The sequence below is a fragment of the Harpia harpyja genome, chromosome 4 (genome assembly GCF_026419915.1).
Source record: "Harpia harpyja isolate bHarHar1 chromosome 4, bHarHar1 primary haplotype, whole genome shotgun sequence".
NCBI classification, from domain to species: Eukaryota; Metazoa; Chordata; class Aves; order Accipitriformes; family Accipitridae; genus Harpia; species Harpia harpyja.
Genome location: NC_068943.1, coordinates 64,990,410 through 65,006,103, shown reverse-complemented (window position 1 = coordinate 65,006,103; position 15,694 = coordinate 64,990,410). Strand labels below are relative to the sequence as shown.

The window sequence follows — 15,694 nt, the reverse complement described above, 5'->3', positions numbered from 1 at the left end:
AGGAGACAGACAAAATGGTTTTCCCATTGAACAAGAAACTCATATGTTTAGTCACATCATTAGACGCCAAAAATTCACATAGGCCATTGCCATGGGAAATCAGGCTTCCTAAGTACGGTTGCTCGCAATGAGATTTGTTCAGATTTTCAGATAGCCTTTGTTTCGGTACAGTATTGTTTTTAGCTAATTGTGATTTATCGTGGGATCTAGTCAGCAGTATTTTGTGTTCTGTTCTCGTTCACGTCTATATGTTTAATTGCTTTGTAAGTTTTTTCTATTGTCAGCTGAATTTTTATGGCCTTGTGTGTATGGAAGAGTTGGATTGCTTAACAGTGAAATTCTGCACAGAGAATCTCTGTTTCCATTTTAGAAGCAGATTCATGAATGTATCCAAATGCCTCCATTACTTTTAAGTGTCACAGCTGTGCAATATTAACTGCATTGAAATAAACATGCAATTCTTCTCAAATCTCTGACGAATTTTGGAAAGCTAACTATAAATAGCATATTTTATGTTAAAAGCTTTGGCCTAATAGCAAAGGTACAATGTGTTGCAGGAAAAATAGGACCACCAAAACTGAATCTCTCAAGGCATGGTGATAAAATCGTGGTTGATATTTACCATCCTGCATTCCCATCTGTGGAGCTTGTTCCTTGGATGGAAGAGATTTATTCAGAGCCCATGTACTTGGTGACTTTTTGGGATAGTAAAAATCAGGTAAGTTCCAAAACGAAAACTCCAAATTAAAAATACTTGTTTACCTTAAGTGCATAAACAAGGAGTTCGCTCCTGTGACGCACACAACCAACAGATACTAAGAAAACAGTTGAATGTAACATAGGACCACTGAAGCCCTAAAATGTCAAGTGTGTCACAGTGAGATATGTGACTGGCAGGTCTGGATTTTAGTTGTCCAAATGGGCACCCTGTAACAAAAATGAGATTATTGCATTAGCTGTACACAAGATGGAGTTACTTGATCCCATGCTATTGTTTCTGCATACATGCTAAAACGTTGGTAACTTTACTTGTGCCCCTTTCACTTGTCTGGATAGACCTTTCATTTAAGAAGGTTACCTTTCAAGATAACCTTTCAAGATATTGATACCACTTTGTTTAGCAATCATGGAGGGTGAACTTGAGGAAAATAATAGTATGTATGTTTATTTACAGTTACTTTTTCATATGCGTCTAGGTAGAAGTTTTATAAGTGAATTAGGAATGCGAATCTAGACTACGAACAGCATGTATTTTTAGCTGAAAGCACCATGGTCTGATCAAATATACCATCTTAAGGTAGCTCATAAGCTTATAGCTGAAGATCACACAGCTTTTGCAAGGCATACAGATGATGTAGGAGCCACATCTAATACTGTTTTAACATTTTTGGAAGTGTTGGAAGATACTGGAGCATTTATATTGTTGTATTGAGTCAAATGATATAATGTGACTTTCATTTTTTGCAGAGTAAAGAAGAGTTCACTGAAGACAATTGTACAATATATAAATGTAGCCTCAACATCCCAGTTCCTGCTGAAGGTTCCACTTACTGTGTTTCAGCAAAGGGAAGTTTCTATGGCAGTCTGATGGTTGGCATCCCATCAGAAGAAAGCTGCATTCATGTTCCTTTCAAGCAGACATTGAGTAAGAGGATTCTAAAACTTTAGTAAAAAACATACTGAGTCTGACCAGCGATCTGTTCTAGCTAAGTATTTGACTGCTGATATAGCCATGGGATGACTTGGATGCCTATGGGAGAATATGAAAAAAGGGAAAGCATGGTCATTCTTTTCCAAATGCACTGTCCCAGTTCTAAAGGCCTTTAAAGATCATGTATTATTTTCAAGTAACCCTGACTTCTTTTTGCGTGCTTTTCCTGCTTCATTGGTATTACAAAACCTGTTTCCATTGCATCTGATCATTGGTGTAATTAACAACTGACAAATGGATCATTCACTGAGTTACATGGTTTTCAGAAGCATTGTCTCTCTTTTCTAACAAATGATGTTTTGCTCAGTCTCATCACTGAGGAAAATGTACTTAGACTTTCTTAAGTTTCAAGCAACTATAAACGTGTGGTCATAAAATTGAGGTATTGATGTCTTTTTCTTAATTAAAGAGAACAAAGGCAACTAGCGACCCAACTTCAGATCTCTGATAACCTCTTACAGACTTTTTAATGTTACTTCACTATGGCCCAGAACTTCACTAGAGAAAAGAGATAAAATTGATAGAAGCAGTTGTGTTCATTCTTTTATGCACAAGAGCAGTGGTATGGTTGAGGGGGAGGACATTAAGGAGAGTCAGACTAGTAGAATCTTGCTAGTAATAGTTAACAATTCTATGTTTTGGAAGATTTCACATTTTAATTTTATTGGACATAGACTATGTGTAATTATTATGTCAGTTAATATGCTACCACATGGAAAATGTACAAATCTGTTCATCCCCATCTGTCATCTCTAATAAACAAAAAATTAGTTATGAAATTCTTTTACCTCTATAAAAACATGATTGTGTTTATATAAATTGAAAATCTTCTGTTATTCTAATTTTTATTTACTTGATATAATGCTCTATAAATTAAGTTTTCTTGAGTGAAAAAAGGTGGTAGTAAATTGACAGATTCACACATGACAGCTAAGCATTCTGAGCTATGAGGAGGTGATTGGTGACAGCCAACATGGCTTCACTAAGGCCAAATCATGCCTGACAAATTTGGTGGCCTTTTACAATGGGGTTACAGCATTGGTGGATAAGGGAAGAGCAACCGACACTATCTACCTGGACTTGTGCAAAGCATTTGATGCTGTCCTGCACGACATCCTTGTCTCTAAATTGGAGAGACATGGATTTGATGGATGGACCAGTGGGTGGATAAGGAATTGGCTGGATGGTCACACTCAAAGAGTTGCTATAAACAGCTCGATGACCAAGTAGAGACCAGTGATGAGTGCATTCCTCAGGGGTCGGTATTGGGACCAGCGCTGTTTAACATCTTTATTGGCAACATGGACAGTGGGACTGACCACACCCTCGGCAAGTTTGCCGATGACACCAAGCTGTGTGGTGCGGTCAACATGCTGGAGGGAAGGGATGCCATCCAGAGGGACCTTGACAGGTTTGAGAGGTGGGCCCATGCGAACCTCATGAAGTTCAACAAGGCCAAGTGCAAGGTCCTGCACATGGGTCAGGGCAATCCCAAGCACAAATACAGGCTGGGTGATGAGTGAATTGAGAGCAGCCCTGTGGAGAAGGACTTGGGGGCATTGGTCAACAAGAAGCTCAACATGACCCAGCAATGCACGTTTGCAGCCCAGAAAGCCAGTCTCATTCTGGGCTGCATCAAGAGAAGCGTGTCCAGCAAGTTGAGGGAGGTGATTCTGCCCCTCTACTGTGCTCTCGTGAGACCCCACCTGGAGTACTGCGTTCAGCTCTGGGGCCCCCAGCATAAGAAGGACATGGACCTGTTGGATGGAGTCCAGAGGAGGGCCATGAAGATGATCAGAGGGCTGGAGCACCTCTCCTATGAAGACAGGCTGAGGGAGTTGGGGTTGTTCAGCCTGGGGAAGAGAAGGCACCAGGGAGACCTTACAGCAGCCTTCCAGTACCTAAAGGGGGCCTACAAGAAAGCTGGAGAGAGACTTTTTACAAGGGCGTGTAGTGATGGGACAAGGGATAATGGCTTTAAACTGAAAGAGAGTAGATTTAGATTAGATGCAAGGAAGAAATTCTTCACTATGAGGCTGGTGAGGCACTGGAAGAGGTTGCCCAGAGAAGCTGTGGATGCCCCATCCCTGGGAGTGTTCAAGGCCAGGTTGGATGGGACTTTGAGCAACCTGGTCTAGTGGAAGGTGGCCCTGCCCATGGCAGGGGGGTTGTGACTAAATGATCTTTAGGGTCCCTTCCAACCCAAACCATTCTATGATTCTATTACGGTTTCTGAAGTTACTCTAACTGATACAGCAGTTGTTTATTTTTCCAAACTTCCTAACAGTTTTTGCTCTGACTTCTTAGGCACACAATATATCATCATTCTGTGTGGTGTTACTCTGAGCCTGAGTCTAATGTTGACAGTATGTTGTGGCTGCAAGAAACTAAGGAAGAAGAACATAAAGCTGCCTAAGTCTTTGGTAAGTTCAGACTTCTTATCTGCGTCAGTTTTTTAATATCCAACTAGGTAACTTTTATAACTAGAACATCTCTATGCCTTTCTCATTTTCTTTTACCATGGTCTCATAGATGTTTAGGATTTATACCAGTCTAATATTGTGACAGCCTCTGCAACCAGATGCCTTGTGTTTGTTTTAGGGCTAGACTTCAGTCTCTTTTTAACTGAAGTAGCAGTAGTTGGTCTAGCTTGAGAACTTAGTTCTTAAAAGCTCCATGTGTGTGTACATAGACAGGTTTGTATTCATTCTAGCAGCAGAGACACAGAACCACAGAACTGCTGAGGTTAGAAGAGACTTTTTGAGATCGTCTAGTTCAACCCTTTTGCTCAAACAGGGTCAGTGAGAGCAGGTTGCCCAGGACTTTGTCCAGTCGGGTTTTGAATACCTCAAAGGAAGGAGACTCCACAGCTGCTCTGGGCAACCTATTCCAGTGTTTAACCACCCTCACAGTACCAATCATTTTCTTACATTCAGATAAAATTCCACGTGTTTCAGTTTGTGCCCATTTCCTCTTGTCCTGTTGCTGGACACCTGTGAGATTCCTGCATTAGGTGGTAATATTGTGGTACTGCTAAGTGCTACAATGTTCTTGAAGTGATGTGCAGAGTAAGGGGAGAGGGGGAGTAATAGTGCTGTAGGAAGAGGGAAGAACAGCTAGGGGAAATCTGTACTCACACTGTGCAGTCACAGGGGGGAGAGGTCAGCAGCTGCACTACCTTAAAAACTCCTTGTAGCTGTCCTTAGGAAACAGAGTGGATGTTCCATAGAGCAGCAGCACTCCTTGCTTTCACATCAGGCAAGAGCGGAGTATCTGACAAGTACTGTTGTAATGTTCTCCTGGTGTGTCATTAGTCACAGCAACTGAACAATCAGCAGCAGTTGAAACAGCTTTCAAGAACTGCCATGTGAGGCAGTAGTAGATGGTAATCATATCAAGAGTGTATCTTCGCAGCGGATGCAGGAAGTCTCATAAGACTTCTAGAAAGAAGAGGCAATGATCTTCAATTCCATGTTCTGCAACTTCAAGACCCTTTGAAGTGACTCCATAGTGCAGGGGTAGCTCAATGCCTAAGATCCCCTGGAGCTTGCTTTCTTTAGAATAGAATATTAGGAGGTGAGATTGCACTGACTAAATGGAGATATCCAAGCCAGTGATGCTAGCAAGGTCCCTTTGTAGTAAGCAGCAATCTAGTCCGTCAACTTGTGCAGAACAAGATGATTCATCTCATTCTAAAATAGTATGTACTTCTGGTCAGACAAAACACTCTCTAAAATGCTTGTTTCTTGCCATGGACTGTGAAAGAGCCATGAGACTAGTTCAGAGATAGCCATGCACACTGTAGACTTTAAAAAATCAGATGGGAGAAACCTGTCTGACGGAATCTGCAGCTAGACCCCAATATCAAAACACACAGGCCTGTAGAAAAAGTGAGACACTGGAGATTTTTTCATCTTCACACCAGTATGTAACTGTCTGAATATGTAACATTATGTCCTACGTACACACAGTAATTCTTGTGAAGACCGTTCATTATAGCAGAAGACAGCTTATCCAGAATGACAGTGCTATGCTCAATGGATCCATAGTTATTCTGGCTTCCCAGTACCACTGTGGTATCGCATCTAAGGGATCAGGAAAAAGAATGTTGCACAAATAGAATGTGTGCTGCTTAACTCCTGTGAGCTTCCTGATGCATGATCCAAGTTCACACTTTAGCTCACCTTGTAGAAACTCATTTGTGTGCCCATATTCTCAATTTACTGGGTTATATGTTATCTTGTGATTCCTAGGTTCCAGTGTTCCACAGTCTGGTTCACATGCCACATCATGCTTTGTTGCTCAGGAGCTGAATGAAACCTGTAACTTCTTAGAAAGATTGTTACCTGGGTGGTCAAGCACTGAGACAAGTTCCCCAGGGAAGTGGTCACAGCCCTGAGCCTGTCAGTGTTCAAGAAGCATTTGGACCATGCTCTCAGCTGCATGGTTTAACTTCAGGGTTGCCCTGAGTGGAGTCAGGAGTTGGACTCTTATGATCCTCATGGGTCCCTTCCAATTCAGGATATTCTGTGATTCTGTCCATTTCCATTGAAGTCTCTAGTGAAAAATAAAAATTGCAGAGCTCATAAGGGTAGTTTCAGTACAGGTGATATGAATAATGTGGGAATTTAAAATGAATAATTAATAAGTTATGATTAATTATTTTTATGACTAATCATTTAAAGTAATGAATAAATAATGCAAATGATTAATATGAATAATAAATTTAATGATATGAAGTTATCTCTGTAGACTTCTTGGAGCTGAGAGCCTGTCACTGACCTTTGAATGTGTACTAGATATTTCTCTCCGCACAGGTGTCCTGGTTTCAGCTGGGATAGAGTTAACTGTCTTCCTAGTAGCTGGCAGGGTGCTATGTTTTGAGTTCAGTATGTGAAGAATGTTGATAACACTGATTTTTTCAGTTGTTGCTGAGTAGTGTTTAGTCTAAAGCCAAGGATTTTTCAGCTTGTTATGCCCAGCCAGCGAGAAAGCTGGAGGGGCACAAGAAGTTGGTACAGGACACAGCCAGGGCAGCTGACCCAAACTGGCCAAAGGGGTATTCCATACCATGTGATGTCCCATCCAGTATAGGAACTGGAGAGAGTGGGGGCGGGGAATTGCCGCTGGGGGACTAGCTGGGTGTCAGTTGGCAGGTGGTGAGCAATTGCACTGCGCATCATTTGTACATTCCAGTCCTTTTATTATTGCTGTTGTCATTTTATTAGTGTTATCATTATCATTATTAGTTTCTTCTTTTCTGTTCTATTAAACTGTTCTTATCTCAACCCATGAGTTTTACTCCTCTTCCCAATTTTCTCCCCCATCCCACTGGGTGGCGGGGGAGCGAGTAAGCGGCTGCATGGTGCTTAGTTGCTGGCTGGGGTTAAACCACGACAACAGATTATGACCGTTGTACTTTACTTGAGCTTGTCTGAAAATGAAATATCTAGGGGTTTTTTTTTTCATCTGTTGAAAGGCTAGGCAAGGTGTCCTGCCTTAGGACTGCTGCCTTCCAGTGATCTGCTTCCTGGTGGCTTTAAGTAGATGCTAAAACATCATTTGGGTGACTTTTGGCAAGTTGGAATTCTCCAACAGAAGGAAAAATAAGAAACAGTAACCATCAAGCAGCTGCCTTTGCTGAGTCTCATATACCCAAAGAGAAGGAAAAAAAAATATCCATTGCCATTTAGATCTCAAGAACTTTTACATTGTCTTTTCTATGCTGTTTGTGACTCCCAAGAAAACATGTCAGTCGTGTACAGGTCCTACTTCCACAGTGCAACTGTCTTTCAGTATGGGCATTGAATGATTGCCTTCATTAGAGAAAATGTTCATTTAAATGTTTTAAACATCCTTATTCATAGTAGGATCCTACCAGGAATGTGCATCTAGTGAAACGGGACAGATTCCTTTACAAGACTTCATCGTGCTAGTCTTCTGCTGCATCACAGGAATCTCATGTTTCAGCAGCTTAGCTGTAGAGAGCTGTTCATTTTCTTTCATTTACCTCACAAAAAGTATTTCAAGAGGCTGTCTGCGTCCACGCACCATCTTCAGTCATTCCAATTTGTCCTGTGTGTGATTTGTCCTGTACTAGATTTTTGTCGTAAGATTTGTGATAAGGGCTTATCCACTTTAAAAGGACCCTGGCCTTAATTAACTGGTATGCTGTGAGCATCTTCCTCTGCTTTAACTTCACTGTCTTTTTTTTCAGTGCCTCTTACCTTTAAATGGTGGCAAATATTTTAGTGGGTAGAAAACACCCACTCTGTAAGAGAAAGACTCATTGAAAAGCATCAACTTCCATTTTTTAGCTCATACTTAAGTCAACTTTTCTGCTAACTGCTGGTGCTTTTTCTGAGCCTGACAGGAATGACAAGGCTCAGTTCTCTCAGTGTATTTGTAGAACACTTACGGATACTAGGAAGACAGTTAACTCTATCCCAGCTGAAACCAGGACAATATTCACAAAACACTTCAGGATTTTCTTTGTGACTGGCTTTTTTCTTTATACAGCATATATTTTCAATTTGGAGAGATTGTAATTGTTCCTGTAAATTTTGACTGATATTTGCCACAAATAATTGTCATCTTACAAGAGAGAAGCTGATTCATTAGCTTTTGTGAAGATTTTTTTTTTTCCTGCGAGTGTCTATAGGGCAGTAACATAGTCTCCTATTTATACGTTTACACAGCATTAATTTGTCATGGAACCATGCAGGTTTTGTCAAGGTCCTAATAAGGTTCGAAATGGACTTCTCAAACTCTCCTCCAGAAAATGTGCGCATGAAAATTACTGGGAATTCGTAGGTGGACAAGCCCTTAGAAAAGAAAGTTAAAGAAACTGTTGATTACCCTAACTGTTACGGATTCCTTGGGATATGTTATTTGTATGTATACTTGAGCCTGGTTTCCACTGGTGTATCTCCCTAGTCTGTTGAGACAGTGAAAGACCTAAAAGTTCAGGTGCTGTCGCTGTAGACAGGAAGATATCTGAGTACCTACACATGCCAGGAAATACTGCTGACATCCAGCTTAAGCACACTGGCTGTCAGTTTGCTGGTATTAGATAATGTGCACCAAAGAAAAATATTAACTTAACTATGGTAAATACTTCTCTTTAAATAGCAACCGTATCTTAATTACCCTTGTTACTTGAGATGCTTTGAATGGCATTCCAGTTAGTGTAGTAAGCTGTAATTCTTCTCTTTGAAGCTAGAAATAACTGCATGAATTGCTAAATTGTCTTGTAGTCATGACTCAGTGACTCTTAAAGAACCTTTGGTATAAGGAAACCCATGAGAGTTGTTCTTTCTTCTGATGGCTTCCTTCTTTCATGGATGGGAATAGGAGTGTCTTTGCACCATCTTGCTTTGGTCAGAAACTCACCAAGAGAAAAACCAGTTTCCTTTTTGAGAACAGAAGTCTTGGATGTAGTTGTATAGAGAGCACTTATTTTATCCTCTGGGTCTATCTCTAAGCATTGCCACCTGGTGCTATGAAATGCAGAACCTGTGTAGAGTACAAGGCGTTCCCTTAACACGTTTTAGGACTATGATTTTTAGAGCCATGTGAAAATCCTGAAAGGACAGAAAGAAGAACTCATTGGTTTTTTATTTTAACTTTAGTACAGCATGTGCGGGTATGGAGAGAGATGGGAAGTTAAAAATGGAGCTTTTAGCCCTAGTTTCTATAGCATTTTGTTTTAATTCACAATCCTCAAGTATTCCAGCTTACACAGAGAATTGTCTTCTCTTGTCACTTATTGTGTGACTATTGGAGTCACATTTTTGCTACCCCCAGAAAAACAACAGATGCTGGTCCCTTCAAGGTCAGTGTCGGTCTAGCATAAGTATCCAATATTTTTTCGTATATCTGTATAAACACGTTTTCAAAAGGTACATTAATCCTACCAGCTGTTCATAACACTTTCATTATCTACACATTACTGATTGTATTCAGGTTTCTGCAACTGTCTTTCAAGCATCTGCTTCTTATGAACAGGTGGTTTCCATATATACTCACGGAAATCACTCTGAATATTCTTTATATAGTGTTCTGACTTTTTCCACATAGCAGAAGATGAACATCCAGAGAGAATGATGGCTGAATGGCAGCTAGGTTGTAGTGTGGTATATTCTCAGTGTCAGGAGCCACCTTAATGTTCTTTTTACTAGTTTTGCAGTGACAGTCCTTGATTCCCAAGGGGATCAGCTCACCTTAGTGGTGCTAAGAGTTTGTAGAACTCGCTTAGATTACAAATAACTGCTTTCCAGGGAGTGTTTGTTTGCTTTGTGGTGGTGTTTGTTGTTTGGGGTTTTTTGTTTGTTTGGGGTTTTGTTTTGTTTTTTTTAAACTCCAGTAGTTTCATTGATCCACCATAAACCACAGTAGTATCAACAGATATCAGGGCAACTGAGGGGAAAGGTGTGGGGCTGAAGTGAGAGATGAAGGCAAGTTCTAATGAAGTCAGCACACTTTGAAGGTATGAATATAAAGATACAGCCTCACAACCTTCTGATCAAGGAAGATTCTTGAAAAGCAGTCAGATTTGATCATCTGGTTTGGATGGTTGTCTCAGTTCTTACACTAATACAGACTGGGAGGTTCTTTTTGCCTATTTGTTGCTTTTTCTTAAACATTATTTTTCTCCCCCTTTCCTCCTCCTACCTATATCACTTCCTTCCAAATTTGCCTCAACCTGTATTTTCAGTCAGATTTTTTTTTCAAAGTATCTCAAAAAACTGATTGTGTCTACATTTTATTAAGAAATTAGCTTCTCTATAGTACTTGATAGTCTGTGATACACATATGTAGTGAACTATGAAATTTGGACAAGGACACTGTTAACTGAGTAACCCTTTCTACCTATGCTTTCTGTTAGCTTTAGGGAACACCATCGTACAGCTGAAAATTTACCGTACTTTTTCATACGTTTCTTGAAAACACCTTTAAAAACAAAAAACAAACAAAAAAACCCAAACAACCCCCCCCAAAAAAAACAAATCAGAAGAATCTAAACAGCCTGAAGACGTGTCATAATCATTTAAAACAAGCTGGAGCCTGGCCATTGAAGAAATTAATATGTTCTTCCTGTGGAGGGATTTCAAAGGGAAACTTCAATGTTTGTCGCAGCATGGAGGGTTTGCTTAGTGACACAGGAGAAATAACTAGGAAGACTTTAGCATAGATATGACTGCTGGGTAAGCGTAAAGGTTTTCTTGTCATTTTAAAGATCTTTCCAAAGTTCACTTCACTTCCAGTTGAGACAGTTGCCACAAAATATTACAGTCCTTGCAAATTACACTCATTAGCTATAGAGTATGAAAGGTTTCCCCAGCTAGTTGAAGAGTATTACAGCTTTTTCTTCTTTCACTGTTTTCCTCTACATTGCAAACTTCAAATGACTTAAATACAGTGGGTGACATGAAATGGATTTGGTCCTTGTAAATATGTTTGCACATAGAAAGCATTTTTGAAAGCTTGCATAAAAGCATTAATAAAACAGTTGAAGTCATAGATATAGGCTAATGACCTTGCCAGATTCTAATTTTGCTAATTTCTGTTGGGATTGGTTGTAATGACATTAAATTTGCATTATGAACTTGTATCTTTTTTTTTTTTAACCTCTGAACTTTGGCAGAAGATAAAGCCAATAAATTAGTAGATTATATGGAACAAAAAGTGATTTTTTAAATTTTTTTTTTTTCCATTTAAGGTCAGTGTGATAAGAAACCTGAATACAGACAGCATTCTAGAATCAAAATCGGAGGCAAAATACGTATCTGTAATGAGCTTCGCGCCAAGCCAGTCAGAGTTGCCAGCGAATGATGAAGTAACCTCACTGGCGGTAGAGCCAAAAGAAGACATTGTTAGTCCTGAGAATTCCAGTGAAGAAGCATCTTCTGTTCTTCCCCCAGAGGCACCAGCCAAAGCAGAAGAGGTGTCTGTGCAGGAAAGCACAGAGGAGGTATCTTCTGATGACGAACAGAATCGCAAAGTAAAAGAGAGTTATTTCATTTCTGACAGTAGCCAAATGGATATATGCAGTAACTCTTCAGGTCCAGAGGTTTCTGCCACAGAAATAAAACAAACAGTCGTGCCAAGCAGCTGTCTCAAGTTTTCTGGCTATGACAAGCCTCATGTTCCATTAGATATGTTGATAGATGTTGGTGAAGAACAGCCTGTGATTGCTTACAGGCCAACTGACTAACCAGGATAGCTGAAGTGTTTAACCAGAACTGAGGAAGAACAGCATTACTGAAGATTATGGAAAGTCTGTGTTGTATTACGAACATCTATAAGTTGTACTTTTCTGATCCAACCAAAGTAACTAGTACACAACTTAGTACAGTAGGATCTTGAAATGGAACTGAAAGTAGTGCCTGAGAACAGCATAAAAAGTGGGGGGAAATTTCATAATAACCACTTTAGAAGTGTTTGTGTATATGACATAACTTACTATTTCCTATTTGAAATAGAGCTCTTTTTTAACAGTACTCTATGGAGAACAGACTTCATGAAGGAGTATAAAACAGCAGCTGTATCATTATTCCCTTCTGTTTCAAATCCTTTTTAAAATTAATTCGATGAACATAATGCTTAAGTCCTTCACTTGGTTACAATAGAGATGTGCGAGAAATATTTGGAGAGTTTTTGCCTTTATTGGAGGTATTATCTTGCTTGTCTTTTTCTTTTGAAGAGTATTTTTGTATTAAACGAAATGCTACTATTTCTTTTAAGTAAGAATATGCCTATAACGTTTTCCTGTATATCTTAAGAATTTGACTCCATGGCCAAGAACCAGTTATTTAGAGTCTTTTCTGCAATAGAAGTATGTACTTTCAGGATGGTTACTTTGTACATTTCGGTGGGAAAATTATAGACTTTTTCCTTTGTAACATAAGTGCTGTGACTAAAAAAGCTGTTTTTAAAAGTGCTGTTATTTTTGTGTAGCTACATCTGTTTGGATCACCTAGATATGTTGTGTAACCATGTCACATTCTGGATAACTCCTGTATTAGCATGCTGGCTGATCGTCATTGGAAAAAAAAAGTGTATAATGGGTGGTTGCATAAATTCTTTAAAAAATATTTTCAAAATTCAAAAGCCTGCTTTCCTCCAGAGCATTTTTATCCTAATTCTTAGAACAATAGAAATCAACAGGACTTCGTTCAAACGTGTTTTCTAGCAGGTTGAAAATGACTACCATTTTTCCCCTTTTTATGGCATAGCTCGGGAACTACACCAAATTACCTCCCTCTAAAAATACATCTCAAGACAACAGAGAAGTAGTGTGGTAAGTTGTAGTTCATAAGTTATTCTCATCTGACAGCCCTTTGAATTTTGTAGCATGAGATGGTAGTTTTGAAAACTGAAGGATGAGGATTTTATTCTTTATATTTAAAAACTTTTGACTCTAATGCCTGCAATCCAGTTATTTCCCTTTAGTCAAGATTTGATGGGTATTTTCTGTTTGTAGGAAACGTTTACAATAGTTCCTAATGAAGCTTAGTTCAGAAAAAAGTTGTTTTACAGACACAAGGTTGTCTGTATACAGTGTTTATACAAAACAAATACTTTGTTTTTATAGATACATTTTATAGGATTATCAGAAATGTTTGCATGTTATAGCAGGTGGTTTTAAAGGAAAACCAGTATCATAGTACTTCTGTCCTTACGCTTCTCAGTGGCATGAGTAATCCTAAGATAAAGTTAGTTTATACAATAGTTTCTGGACCACTTCCATTCCTGCAGATGTCAGACATTAACCCCAGTGGTACATTCTCAATTCCCAAAGATTTAAAGACAATAGCTATTTTTCCCTTCTTTACTCCTGGGAAGATAACAGATTTGTTAGCAGGGTTTTGATAATGTTAGGAAGAGCCCAGTCAAAGAGGTGAATTTTGTAGTTATGGTGTAATGGAAAGCCCAACTAGAAAGATTTTGGTATGCGTTAGCTGGTTTTGATTTGTTTCTGCATTATGTTCAAATGTAGCGAGACCCCCTAGTAACTTTTTCAATGTTGTGTTCTGGGTTGCGTTCCTAGAAGGCAGTGCTGGTGACTTTTTGCTTAGGATCCACTAGTGTGTAGATATCTCCATTGTGGAAGTGCAGAAAACTCTTTTGGTGTTACAAGAAGCTTCTGAAAATCAGAATTAGCTTACACTTTGAAACTTCAACTAAGCTGACTTTTCAGTTAATAATAGGTTCACCGCTGAATTGTGTTTTTAGCAGTCTGTCTACTAAGGAGATGAGCAGCTGCAACTTGGGCAGAGCGTGAAGTTAATGTAATTTCTTTCAGGTTTTGTAGGTTTGTTGATAAATATGAACTGCAGTAAATACCTCTGGACTTCATAAACGTCAGGCAAGTGTTTAAGTTAAACTTGGCTCAGAAGGGAGAAGTAGGGCGTTGGAAACTGAGATTACCTTGTTTTGGGGGAAGAAGTTTCTGATCAGACAATTTGCTGAGTATCTTCTTTGCTACTGCTCAGAGTATTTCATCTTCTTGCAATTGGTAGGTTGTTTTCCTTCTGTCAGTTTTGTCCAAAAAAAAAAAATGTTGCTGTTCTCCAAGAAGATGAGGAATTAGCCATAGTAGTCATTCTATTCAGTATATCTGCCTCAAAACTATTCTGTCAGAAGTATGTAATTTCTTGGAAGTGTTATATTTACATTATTAACAGTGCATGTTGAAACCCTGGCACTTTTAGGAAAATTATTAAGATTCAGCCTCTTAGATTTGTGTGAACCTAAGAGATCACTAAGTGTTTTCTGTTCTGGAAGGTTTTCCTTTGCTGCCACACTGGAAGAGGAATGTTATTTTTTGCCTGTGTGTGGGCAGATAGATGCATTTTAAAACCAAGTGACTGTCTCAGATTCTTTTGTCTTCCCCCTGCAATACTACTGCATTGTACATTGTCCTGAATCTTTCAAGTCACATAGAACCCTATGTGAGTAAAAGGGACCAGCCAGGTGCTAGGATATAATTAAGCACAAGGATGTTAAGATCGATCAGAAATATATCACGAGCATATGGGAAAAATTTGGCATGGCGGGTAGTTACATGTAATGGAAAGGCACTGTTACTCTGTAAGCTGAAAATCAAGCATAGGAGTATGAGTGCTTTGTGCTATACAACATATATATGTGCACAACTGACCTCTTCTTGTAACATTTACAACGTTAAATGTATTTTTTTTAATGAAAATTTCTGAACTGTAATTGCAACAGCCACTGAATTATCACCCTCCCTGCAGGTATGTCTTCTATGTGCTGTGTACTTAACAAGTAGGCAATAGCACAGGGATAGTTTAGATGTTTAAATTACTCAGGCCAACTTGCAGGTTTTATAATTGTGAAATAAAGTTTAAGGGTGCGCAAAGCACCAGATTCTTTTATTAGCTGTGACTAGCTGAAATCGTGAGGCCACAGTGAGACAAGAATGTGTTCCCTGGGTCAATAAGCTCTATTTTCCCCAGTCTTGTTTCCAGCAGTTGCTAGTAGTGGTATTGAGAGAGCCTAAAACCACGGCAAGTGCATGATGGTATTTCTACTAGGATACAATCCAGCAGCCTGCAGTGTGATGACTTCTTGTGATAGGGAACATAGAAATGCCTTTCCAGCTACAGCTGGTTAGCCTTGCTTTTGCAGTTCTGTAGTACCAAATATCTGAGCCCTGTGGTTTGGAAGCTGCCAGGTAGTATTTATCTATGCATTTTCACTTAACTACTGAATGAGTTTAAATTAATAAAGTAATACTCTTGTGATGAACTAGTACGTTGCTTAAGCTTCTGGATATTCATGCATAGCACCTTGACACAGGATATCAAAGTACCTAACATTTACAGGTTCAAAATTATTTAATAGCTCTTACTTAGTAATACTAAACTGTTTACATGGCACCGCTTCAGAGCACCTGGTTATTTCTAGCCTTGAGAAACAGCTCTTCTCTTGCAAGTTTCTTTTCCTGCAATCTTA

The 15,694-nt window shown here is 39.2% G+C and overlaps 1 protein-coding gene across 1 annotated transcript in view; it reads left to right on the top strand.

Annotated features, from left to right (window-relative positions):
* Window positions 1-15,490, top strand: part of IFNGR1 (interferon gamma receptor 1) — a 32,256-nt gene extending 16,766 nt beyond the window's left edge. Inside the window, exons 4-7 of the mRNA XM_052784480.1 lie at window positions 558-718; window positions 1,468-1,645; window positions 4,019-4,134; window positions 11,433-15,490. Coding sequence (XP_052640440.1) covers window positions 558-718; window positions 1,468-1,645; window positions 4,019-4,134; window positions 11,433-11,927 — 950 coding nt within the window. The 3' untranslated portion in view covers window positions 11,928-15,490. The remainder of the gene's footprint in view (window positions 1-557; window positions 719-1,467; window positions 1,646-4,018; window positions 4,135-11,432) is intronic.
* Window positions 15,491-15,694: the final 204 nt, after the last annotated feature.